Consider the following 12,901-nt stretch of genomic DNA (forward strand, 5'->3'; position numbering starts at 1 on the left):
ATGGTTTTCTGAAGGGTAAATTGTGTTTGACTAATTTGCTAGAGCTCTTTGAAGATGTACCAAGCCAAGTGGATAATGGACATCCTGTAGATGTAGTATATCTGGACTTCCAGAGACATTTGATAAGGTGCAGCACAAAAGGTTAATTCACATGGTAAGATCACATGGGCTTAGGGGTAATTTATTAGCTTGGGTAGAAGACTGGCTAACCAACAGAAGGCAGAGTCGGATAAATGGGTCTTTCTCTGGTTGGGAAGATTTAACTAATGGGGTGCCACAGGGTTTGGTCCTCTGGGTGGGAGGAGACTATTTACAATCTATATTGATGACTTGGATGCAGGGATAGAAGGCGCTGTAGTCAAAATTTGTAGCTGGGTTAGGTGAGCGGGACAAAATTTGGCAGATGGAGTTTAACGTGGATAAGTGTGAGGTTTCCATTTTGGTCCGAAAAATGGAAAGGCAACTGATTATCTAAATGGAGAGAAACTTCAGAGTACTTTGATGCCGAGGGATCTGGGTGTGCTCATGCATGAATGCAAATTAGTATGCAGGTACATCAGGTAATAAGGAAGGGAAATGGAATTTTGGCCTTTATAGCTAAGGGGATAAAGTATAAAAGGAGGGAAATGTTGTTGCAACTGTACAAGGCATTGGCGAGACCGTACCTGAAGTACTGTGTTTTGGTCCCCTTATTTGCGGCAGTTCAAAGCAGGTTCACTAGATTGATTCCAGGGGTGAGTTTGTCTTATGAAGAAAGATTGAACAGTTTAGGCCTGTACTCTTTCGAGTTTAGAAGAATGAGAGGAGACCTAATTGAGGTACGAAAAATGAAAGGTATTGACAAAGTAGACATAGAGCAGATGGAGTAGTTTCATAGACATAGTTTCAGGATAAGGGGTAGCAGATTTAAAACCAAGCTGAGGGGAAATTACGTCTCTCGAAGGGTAATGAATCTGTGGAATTGACTACCCCAGAGTGCGGTGGATGTCGGGACTTTGAGTAAATTTAAATAGGCGATAGACAGATTTTTAATTTAGTAATGGATTGAAGGGTTATGGGGAATGGAAGTGATCAGCCTTGATCCTATTGAATGACTGAGCAGGCCCGAGGGGCTGAATTGGCTACTCCTGCTCTAGTTCTTATTCTTGTGAACCTTTTCTGCATACTCCAATGCATTTGCATCCTTCCTATAGTGTGGCACCCAGAAATGTGCACAATATGCCTACTGAGGTTAACTAGTGTCTTGTATAAGTTCAGCATGACCTCCTGGTCTTGTACTCTATGCCCCTATTAATAAAGCTCCAAATACTGTATGCTTTATTAATAAAGCCCAGGATAGTGTATACTGTATTAACTGCTTTCTCCAACTGTCCTGCCTCCTTCAATGATCAATGCACATATAAATTCAGGTCCCTCTGCTTCTGCACCCCTTTCAGAATTGTACTCCATATTTTATATCAGTCCATGTTCCTACTGCCAAAATGCATCAACTTGTACTTCTCCACATTGATCTTAATCTGCCCACTTCATCATCAGTTTGTCTATGTCCTTTTGAGGTTCTGCACTCTCCTCATAGTTTACAATACTTCCAAGTTTCACATCATCCGCAATCTATGAAATTATTCCTCGCACACCACAGTCTAGATCATTTAATATGTATCGGTAAAAACAAAGGTCCAATAACCAACCCCTGGGGAACATCACTACAAACCTTCCTCCAGCCCGAAAAATATCCATTGACCATTACTCTCTGCTCCCCATTACTCAGCCAGTTTTGTATCCACTGCTACTGTCTTCTTTTAATCTGTGAGCAATAACCTTTCCCACAAGTCTGTTGTGTGGCACTGTATCAAATCCCTTCTGAAAGTACACTACATCAACAACATTTACCCTCATCAACCTTCCTGTTACCTCTTCAAAAAAACCCCAGCAAGCTGGTTAAACATGGTTTCCCCTTTAGAAATCTAGCTCTAGCTCTTTGTAAGCAATCCACATTTTTCCATGTAATTATTAATTATATCTTGAATAATTGTTTCTAGAAGCCCCCCCCCCCCCCCCAAACAACCATCAAAGGTAAACTGACTGGCCTGTAATTGCTGGGGTTATCCTTGCAACCCTTTTTGAACAAGGACAGAATGTTTGCAATTCTTCAGTTATCTGGGTCCCTGAGTCTCGAGAAGACTAAATCCAACAGTTTATCCAACACTACCTCTTGATCAATTTTAACCCCTCCAGTGAGAGTTTTCTTCTCTGTCAGCATGGCATAATAATTACATTAACACTGCAATGATGTTACTGTGAAAAGCCCCTAGCCGCCACATTCCAGCGCCTGTTCGGTTACACAGAGGGAGAATTCAGAATGTCCAAATTACCTAACAGTGCATCATTTAGGACTTGTGGGAGGGAACTAGAGCGCCCGGAGGAAACCTACGCAGACACGGGGAGAACGTGCAGACTCCACACAGACTGACCCAAGTCGGGAATTGAACCTGGGACCCTGGAGCTGTGAAGCAACATGCTAACCACTGCTAGCATGGGTAGCATCTGCCTCCTTAGTAAAGACAAATGCAAAGTATTCATTTAATAGACCCTTCTCCTTTTTGCTATTTATATGCGTAAAGGTTTTGGGATTTTCGTTTATTTTGGCAACCAGTCTTTTATTATCCCTCTTTCTTTTTCTAATGTTCTTTTTCACCTCCCCTCTGGCTCTCTCAGTTGTATTTTCTACCTGAAAACTGCCATAGCACATTACTTCTTTATCTTAATATCTATCTTCCTTTTTCATCCAGGGAGCTCTGGATTTTTTCCACCCTACCATTTCCTTTTGAGGGAATATACCTTGACTGGACCTGAAATATTTTTTTTAAGGTAGACCATTGTGTAGCTACAGGTTTTTCCCACCGTGCTTTGGTTCCAGTCTTATCTGATCCACCTCCGCTCTTGCCCCATTGAAGATGCTCTCCCCCAGTTAATTATTCTTGCTCTAGATTGCCTATTATCCTTTCTGTGTCATCCTAAACCTTGTGATTGAATGATCACTGTCTCCAAAATGTTCCCTACTGACACTTGATCAGCTTAGTTCACTTGATTTCCAAGAGCCAGGTCCAGCAGTGCATCCTTTCTTTTTGGACTGCTCACATTCATCTGCAGAAATTTTCCTGAACACTATCGAGCAACGCTTGCCCCCTCTCTGCCCTTTATAAATACCAGTGTCTCAGTCTACATTTGGTAATTAAATTCCCCCATTGTGACTATTCTATAATGGGCGGGGTTCTTCGGTCCCTTAGCCGCATGTTTCTCGGCGATGCACCGTTTGCTGGCTGCAGGATTGAATTTTCCTGCCGCGCGTCAATGGGATTTCCCATTGAAACCATCCCATGCCGCTGCGAAACCCACTGGCGAGGATGCGTTGCCAGCGGGAAAGGTGAACCCCGACGACCGGAGATTTCCTGCCATGTTTGATTTTATCTAAATTTTGCTGCAGGTTTGTTCCTCTACATCCTTCTCACTAGTTGGTAGTCTGTAGACTACACTGAACAATGTAATTGCACCCTTTTTGTTCCTCAGCTCTACCCAAATTGATTCTGTCTTTGAACCCTCTGGGAAATCCTCCTTCAGCACTGCAATGCTCTCCGTAACCAATACTGCCACCCTGCCTCCTTTTTTTTGCCGTTCCCATCTTTTCTATTGGGCCATTTTCTAGCTCATCCATTAGTGCTGTTTAATTTTAAATGAAACGATTACTTCCTGAGATAAAAGCAAATTACTGCAGAAACTGGAATCTGAAAGTCAGAAATCTAAGCAGGTCTGACTGCATCTGTGGAGAGGGAAGGGAGCTAATGTTTCTAGACTGGGTGACTCTTAGTCAAAGATTACTTTCTGAGTCTGCCTATCTTGCCATTGTAGGATTAACTTGGCTGGTCCCACTGAACTTTTCATCTGTAAATTTTGGGGTTAGGTTCCTCATAAATTAAATGAAGCATCTCAGACCAGTTCCTCCAGTGATCACTGTCCACCTGGACACAAGCTTGTGACTGATTGCCCCCCGAGCTTTCCATAGTTGTGAGCTCCCCGACTGGAGAGCTCCAGCCCAGTATGCTCTGGCCACCTGCACATGAAGCGCTTCTTACGCAGAGCAACACACATGGAGATTCCTGCTGAGAGTGCTGTCATCTTTCCCAGGATCCACAAGCTGGGAGTTGACCACTATGGGACCCACAAGCCCCGGACCCCTCACCCAGCTTCATCAGGTGCTGAGAGGGCCTATGCTGCTGCCCCACAAGCTCTTTATTTGGACAGGAATAAGGTACAGGGAAGTAGCTTGCTTCAAAGTACTGGTGTCAGTGGGAATTCTTTCAGCCTCAAATAATGTTTTAGATAATGCTCGTTGATAGAAATTCGTCAACGTAATCATTACATAATTTACATATTGTATTTCAGTTTTTGTTTCAAGTATGCGTAAACTGTTCTACATATGTGGCTGTATCTGTAATAGGTTTTGCACTGAAGCTTCTTTTTCTGGACATACTGCGCAGTATTTACTTTTTTTAATTCAATGGGGAAAAATTCAAAAATTGATAAGCTGGAGACATTTCTATCAAAGAATCGGTTGTACTAGTTTTTCCCATCAGCTTACAAAGAATCTTAATAGTTTCATAAAGATGCACTGGATGTTTTTAATTTAAAGGTATTGTGCAAATGTGTAATGTTCAATTGAACAAAATGGTCATTCTGAATATTATAAAGTTAAGTTTGAAGCTTCCTTTGCTCGAGAAGGAAAACATTAAACTAGGAAATTGCATGTAATGGTGTAGTTTACACCATGTATTCAATTGTATTAGTTTAAAAAAGTGATTTGTGATCAAAAAATATCGTGGGCAGGATTCTCCACCGGCGGGATGCTCCGTTTTGCCAGCGCCCCGGGTGTTTCCCGATGGCGTGGGGCTGCCCCAAAATGGGAAACCCCATTGACCAGCCGGCGTAGTGGAGAATCCCGCCGGTGGGTTGAGGCAGAAATGTGGCGCGGCGGGGCAGAAACTCCAGCCCCATGTTTTAAAGCCAATAAATTATATATTTTTTGCAGCGCATGTATATTTCAGAGGAACTTAGAAAGGATAACAGAAATCTGTGCCGGGAGAGGGTGAAGGGTGTGGTTGTCCAGATCAGCAACCAACAATTTATTATTTTTATATTAAACGAATGGGGGACACAGTTTTTAAAAATAAATTTGAGTACCCAATTCTTTTTTTCCCCAATTAAGGGGCAATTTAGCGTGGCCAATCCACCTACCCTGCACATCTTTGGGTTCTGGGGGTGATACCTACGCAGACTTGGGGAGAATGTGTAAACTCCACATGGACACCGACCCATGCCGGGGAACCCGGGTCCTCAGCGCCATGAGGCAGCAGTGCTAACCATTGTGCCATCGTGCCGCCCGGGGATACAGTTTTGATTACGTTTTGTATTTTCAACAGTATGAGGATGAATTATGGGTGACTCCATAGGATGTGTCGTTTCAAAACCATTTAAACACCCAAGTGGCTTGAGACTTGCAGCTCTGACACAGTTGGCTGGCTTTATCCCACGCGCAAGCAATTAAGATATTGTTTCTTACACACTGTCCAAACAATAACTTGCTAGTTTATCCTTTTTGCAATGGATGCATTTTAGTTACCTTCCAATCTTTTTGGTTTATAGTCTGTTATCAGCCAGATGACTATATCTTCCAGGTCTCCCTGCTTTCCTCCTATCCAGGGAGAATCTTTTATGCATAGGATTCAAGCTAGAGTTGAAAATCTTTCCACCAGACTTTTGTTCTCCCTGTTAACTCAATGCCTAATTAAAATGTAATCTCTAGGTCAAGCACCTGCACTGTAGATATTTTACATTGTTAAACTCAGATCACAGACATAGTGACTGCACTGGTGGTTCCTCAGTATAGCTCTCATTGCCCACTAACTGCTAATGATACCGAATCCCTACTAACCTATGACTTTATGACTTGGCACAGTGACACAGTAGTTAGCACTGCTGCTTCACAGCTCCAGGGTCCCGGGTTCAATTCCGGCCTCGGATGACTGTCTGTGTAGAGTTTGCACTTTCTCCCTGCATCTGCATGAGTTTCTTCTGGGTGCTCTGGTTTCTTGCCACAGTCCAAAGATGTGCAGATTAGGTGGATTGGCCCTGCTAAATTGCCCCTTAGTGTCCAAAAGGTTAGGTGGGGTTACTGGCATAGGGTGGAGGCATGGGTTTAAGTAGAGTGCTCTTTCCAAGGGCTGATGCGGACTCAATGGGTTGAATGGCCTGCTTCTGCACTGTAAATTCCTTATTCTGCTCAGTGGAATGCTTATTTGCCCAAAGAGCATGTACTGGGGCAGATTGACAACAATGAGTTTAGTTCTAGAAAAGTTAAGAAATAAGTACCCAGTCGATATGGTCCATTCATATAATTTTTAGTCCATGAATGGTACTGTCCATTTCAAAATAATTAATATCAGTCTCAAAGTATGAGACTTGGAAAATGTCCATAGTTAATTCTTGAGCGGAAAAGTCCATTTTGGCATGTGAATAGTATGGGTTTAAAAGGAGGTTCATCGTTCTGTACTAAGAGGGGCAGCACGGTGGCACAGTAGTTACCACTGCTGCCTCACGGTGCCAAGGTCCCAGATTCGATCCCGGTCCTGGGTCACTGTCTGTTTGGAGTTTGCACATTCTCCTCATGTCTGCGTGGGGTTCTCCCCCACAACCCAAAGATGTGCAGGGTTAGGTGGATTGGCCACGCCAAATTGCCCCTTTAATGGGGAAAAATGAATTGGGTACTCTAAATTTAGTTTTAAAATTCTTCTGTACTAAGAAATTTTCTTTACGAGTTTATTCTGATGTGAGATGAAAATATTCTTTGTGAAAATGTGACAATTATTGTTGATTGCTTTTTCATGCAAGTATTTCGGCATTTACTCATGGTTTCCTTTCTCTTCCACAGCCATAGACCTCTTATATGGAGGTATATATTGTTTTATGTGTCAAGATTATATATATGATAAAGACATGGAACAAATTGCCAAAGAAGAACAAAGAAAAGCATGGAAGTTGCAAGGTATGTAGAATGGCTTTTTATGTTTCAGTTCATTTTGGGGTGTGCGATAATTGATACTTTCTGATGGGTGGAACTTTACAGAAACAGTCAGGAAGAATCAACAACCTGGTGAGAAAAATGAGAATTATTGTAGTGAACATAGAACATACAGTGCAGAAGGAGGCCATTCGGCCCATCGAGTCTGCACCGACCCACTTAAGCCCTCACTTCCACCCTATCCCCGTAACCCAATAACCCCTCCTAACCATTTTGAACACTAAAGGCAATTTAGCATGGCCAATCCACCTAACCTGCACGTCTTTGGACTGTGGGAGGAAACCGGAGCACCCGGAGGAAACCCACGCAGACATGGGGAGAACGTGCAGACTCCGCACAGACAGTGAATCGAACCTGGGACCCTGGCGCTGTGAAGCCACAGTGTTATCCAATTGTGCTACCGTGCTGCCCAACTTGTGCTACCGTGCTCCTCTTCTGATTAGGATATCTTTTTTTTTCAAATAATTTTTATTAAAGGTTTTCATAAAATATCAATAACAAAATGAGAAAGAAAAAGGAACCCAACAGGGTTAAGTACAAAACACAATCTAAGAAAGCAACAGGTGTATACACCCCCTCAGACCTTCCAGTGTAAATAACATAAACAAAAATAAAGTAACCCCCCGCCCCGAGCTGCTGCTGCCATTGACCAATGTCTATCATTCTGCCAGGAAGTCTAAGAACGGTTGCCACCGCCTAAAGAACCCTTGTACCGACCCTCTCAAGGCGAATTTCACCCTCTCCAATTTAATGAACCCTGCCATATCGCTGATCCAGGATTCTACACTTGGGGGCCTCGCATCTCCACTGCACCTCCGCCTTCCTGGTCACCAGGTCGAATTTGGCCTGGAGGCTGCGCCTCTTCCTCAACAATTCTTCCTCAGGCTCTTCCGCATACCTCCTGTCTACCCTCACCATCTCCCCCACCAGCCTCTCCCTCTCCTCCCGCTCCCTCAGCTCCTTGTGGGCCATAATGGAGATCAACTCTCCCCTCACCACCGCCTTCAGTGCCCCCCATACCATCCCCACTTGGACCTCCCCGTTGTCGTTGGTCTCCAAGTACCTCTCTATACTTCCTCGGACCCGCTTGCTCACCTCCTCGTCCGCCAACAGCCCCACCTCCAAGCGCCACAGCAGACACTGGTCCCTCTCCTCCCCCATCTCCAAGTCCACCCAATGCAGGGCGTGGTCCGAAATGGCTATTGCCGAATACTCGGTATCCTCTACTCTCACTATCAGCGTGCTACTCAAAACGAAAAAGTCGATTCGAGAATAAGCCTTATGGACATGAGAAGAATGAAAATTCCCTAGCCCCCGGCCTTGCAAATCTCCAAGGGTCCACCCTCCCATTTGGTCCTTAAATCCCCTCAACACTCTAGCCGCCGCCGGCTTCCTACCAGCCCTAGACCTGGAGCGATCCAGTGCCGGATCCAACACCGTGTTAAAGTCTCCCCCCATTATCAGGCCCCCCACTTCCAAGTCTGGGATCCGACCCAACATACGCCGCATAAAACCCGCATCGTCCCAGTTCGGAGCATACACATTGACCAATACCACCCTCTCTCCCTGCAACTTACCACTTACCATTTATGTACCTACCGCCATTATCTGCCACAATGCTCGACGCCTCGAATGACACCTTCTTTCCCACCAAGATCGCCACCCCTCGATTTTTGGCATCTAGCCCCGAGTGAAACACCTGACCTACCCACCCTTTCCTCGGTTTTACCTGGTCTGCCACCTTCAGGTGTGTCTCCTGGAGCATAACCACATCCGCCTTGAGCCCCTTCAGGTGCGCGAACACGCGGGCCCGCTTAACCGGCCCATTCAGTCCCCTTATATTCCAGGTTATCAGTCGGATCAGGGGGCTACCCGCCCCCCTCCCTCTCCCGCCGACTAGCCATGACCCCTCCTCGGCCAGCCATGCGCCCGCACCCCACACCCGGCCCGTTCCCCACAGCGGCATACCCCCGTCTCGACCCCCCCACTCGCTCCAGCTCCTACTTGACCTTGGCAGCAGCAACTCGATTCTCTCCCCCCCCCCCCCCCCCCCCCCAAGGCTAGGACCCGTCCTCGCTGGTTTACTTCCCCCATTGCACTTCCGCAAGTCAGCTGACTGCTGCTGACCCCAGCCACTCCCGCCTCCCCTTCGACTCCTCCCATTGTGTGGCACATCCTCCTCTCCCGCTCCCCATCCACAGGCTCTCCCTCTTCCCCCCCCGTTCTAAGTGCGGGAAACAATCCTCGCTCCCCCGCCCCGGCCCCGGCCCACCACCCCAGTCTTCGGCGCGGGAAATAAGCCCGCGCTCTCCACCTACCAGGCCCCGCCACCAACCAAAACAGTGCCCAACCCGCCCCATCCACCCTCCCCAACCCGAAAGAGAAAAACACAGAGAGAAAGAAACCAAAAACAATGCAAAGGCCCCCCACCCCGAACAAAAAATAGGCATAACATATCCACCGCAGTCCCGACCCTCAGTCTGTGTCCAGCTTCTCGGCCTGAACAAAGGCCCACGCCTCCTCCGGAGACTCAAAACAATGGTGCCGGTCCTTGTAGGTAACCCACAGTCGCGCCGGCTGCAACATGCCAAACTTCACCCCCTTCCTGTGCAGCACCGCCTTCACTTGATTGTACCCGACCCTCCTCTTCGCCACCTCCGCATTCCAGTCCTGGCATATTCGAACCTCTGCGTTCTCCCACCTGCTGCTCCTCTCCTTCTTGGCCCACCTGAGCGCACACTCCCGATCGACAAACCGATGGAACCGCACCAGCACCGCCCGCGGAGGCTCGTTAGCCATGGGCCTCCTCGCCAACACTCTTTGGGCCCCTTCCAGCTCCAGGGGCCCCTGGAAGGACCCCTCTCCCATCAGCGAGTTCAACATGGTGACCACATAGGCCCCGACGTCAGGCCCCTCCAGCCCCTCCGGGAAGCCCAGAATCCGCAGATTCTTCCACCTCGACCGATTCTCCATCTCCTCGAACTGCTCCTGCCATTTCTTGTGGAGCGCCTCGTGCACCTCCACCTTTACCGCCAGGCCTAAGATCTCGTCCTCATTGTCAGAGATCTTTTGTCGAGCCTCTCGGATCGCCACCCCCTGGGCCGTCTGTGTCTCCAGCAGCTTATCAATAGAAGCCTTCATCGGCTCTAGCAGGTCAGTTTTAATCTCTGAGGCGCGCTGGATACCCTCCTGTTGCTCCTCCGCCCACTGCCTCCACGCTGCCTGGTCTCCGCCCGCCGCCATTTTGTCCTTCTTCCCTCCCTTCTTTGGGTCCACCACCACCTTTTTTGTCGCCCTGCTCCTAGTTAGAGCCATATACTGACGGGGAGCTGTTATTAACTCATTCCCACACCGGGAAACGTCAAAAAAGTGCCGTTGGGGGCCCTGAAAAGAGCCCAAAAGTCCGTTTTTGCGGGAGCCGCCGAATGTGCGACTTAGCTCCGCATAGCCGCAACCGGAAGTCTCGAGAGGGAATCCTTTTGGCAGTGTTCGCTTTACCAATCTGCCCCCAAAAGTCTGTAGAAACTCCTGAAAAAGGTCAGAGTCCGTTCCAGACGGGAGCTGCCGAATGCGCAACCTACTCCTCCATGGCCGCCACCGGAAGCCTCGTCCCCGCTTCTTCAATGGCCTTGGTGAGATCTTTTCACAGTTGTTCCCTCTGCTGCTAGAATTCACCTTTACTAAAAGCCCTTAAGTCAGCTTGAAGCCTTTAAGCTTGCCCTTCCCCCGCCTGCATGCTGGTAGAGGCCCCTGTCTCCCCTGCAGCTACAGCCAAATTTTTTACTGTTTCTGCTGGGTCTGGTAACCAAGAGACATACCATTCCTGGGGGACACTGTCGGGGGAATATTGCAGTCTTCTTCCCACACCAGGAAATGTCGAAAAAATGCCGCTGGGGGCCCTGTAAAGAGCCCAAAAGTCCGTTCCAAGCGGGAGCTGCCGAACCTGTGACTTAGCTCTGCATAGCCGCACCCGTAAGTCGATTAGGATGTCTAAGCATAAGAAAACTAATGAGAGACTATTTAGCCCATTGAAGCTCATTCCTTTTATGAAACATTCAAGTTATAGTATCTAAAAAATGTCGGCAAGGTCAAAGGGATTTGGTGTGGCAGAGGATGCAAACAGTGGAAGTTTAGACAAGACCTATTTATGGAAAGTGGCAAACAGGTGTTGGTGAGAAGAACACTGGTGTAATTAAATCTGGAGGTGACAAAAGGCATGGGTGATGATTTCAGTAGCAGACAATTTTGAGGTCAGGTAATGCTGGATATGTTTACAGTGGAGACAGATTATCTTTATGATAAACAGGATAGAGGTCAGAAACGTTCAGATGTTCAGCTTGGTTTGAGCAAATTGTGATGGTTGGTAAACAGTGTAGTTCCACCTGAGATGGTGGCTAGGGGGAGGATGCATTCAGTGTTTTTTTTTAATTTAGAGTTCCCAATTCATTTTTTCCAATGAAGGGACAATTTTAGCGTGACCAATTCACCTACCCGCACATCTTTTGGGTTGTGGGGGCGAAACCCAAGCAAACAGGGGGAGAATGTGCAAACTCCACATGGACAGTGTCCCAGAGCCGGGATGGAACCTGGGACCTCGGTGCCGTGAGGCAACAGGGCTAACCCACTGCCCCACCGTGCTGCCCTGATGCATTCAGTGTATATACTGGGTTTGAAGATTGACTTCATTTTTCTCATTGTTCATCTGAAGAAGTTGAGTGTTCATTTTGTATGCCAAGTTTGCCTTCACTGATTTCTCGAGCAAAAAAAAAAGCTCATTCACTTGAGCTGTTCTTCATAATTTTAAAGCTTTCGAATTATACCAGTCACTTTTATTGTGTTCTTTTCAAGGTGAGCATGACCAAAAATTAACTGCATGCTTACTCTAATCATCTGCACCACTGATTTTTACAGTGTCCCTTATCTTGTTCCAACATGCAGTCCAGTACCCTTCCAGCTGTGCCAGTGTTTCACATGAGTCAGGTGCCATCCACAAATACGATCCTTTCATATTTACTGCTAAGTTCAATTATGCATGAGGGCGCAGTGGTTAGCGCTGCTGCCTTACTGCACCGAGGACCTGGTTTCGAACCCTAGCCCTGGATCACTGTCCGTGTGGAGTTTGCACATTCTCCCCATGTCTGCATGGGTCTCACCCCCGTAACCCAAAGAGATGTGTAGTGTAGATGGATTGACCACACTAAATTTCCCCTTAATTTGGAAGAAGGAATTGGGTACTCTAAATTTATTTTAAAAAGAACCTGTTCAATTATGAATGATTCAATTATTTACATTACAACCTGCATGCCTTGCCTGAATTCTTGTGTATTTTCTCTTCTGCTCATTACCTGCCATAACTTTGTGCCATTAACTAATTTAATATTACCAGGAACACCATGATTCATATCGGTGACAAATATTGTAAGCAGATCTCTGTGGAACACCATTGTTACTTTTTCCCCAGGCAAACTATTTTTTAATAATTGTTTTAACTTTTGTTTTACTTCACTAATTCTCAGTCCTTCAAGTACAAGCTGAGTCTCAACTCCCTTACTAGTTTTATGTGCTGAGTTTCATTGAAACTCTTGTGGAACTCCCAAGTAAGCTACATCTATCGGCTTGCTCTTTTCTGCTACTTTAATTGCTGCAGCTTTGCAGTATCTTATTTAAATGACTGCTCCCTGTGATACATTTGCTCTTTTCACCATAAGCTAAGACTTGTATTTTTAAAAATGTATTCTTTCACAGTATATGGACGTCCATGCCAGTGTT

At 46.4% G+C, this 12,901-nt stretch overlaps 1 protein-coding gene across 5 annotated transcripts in view; it reads left to right on the forward strand.

Annotated features, from left to right (window-relative positions):
- Positions 1-12,901, forward strand: part of usp22 (ubiquitin specific peptidase 22) — a 173,366-nt gene that overhangs the window by 111,520 nt on the left and 48,945 nt on the right. For all 5 annotated transcript variants that reach the window (XM_072481078.1, XM_072481079.1, XM_072481080.1 and 2 more), the window contains one exon: positions 6,983-7,096. In XM_072481078.1, the coding sequence (XP_072337179.1) occupies positions 6,983-7,096 (114 nt within the window). The remainder of the gene's footprint in view (positions 1-6,982; positions 7,097-12,901) is intronic.

Source organism: Scyliorhinus torazame, chromosome 17 (genome assembly GCF_047496885.1).
Source record: "Scyliorhinus torazame isolate Kashiwa2021f chromosome 17, sScyTor2.1, whole genome shotgun sequence".
NCBI classification, from domain to species: domain Eukaryota; kingdom Metazoa; phylum Chordata; class Chondrichthyes; order Carcharhiniformes; family Scyliorhinidae; genus Scyliorhinus; species Scyliorhinus torazame.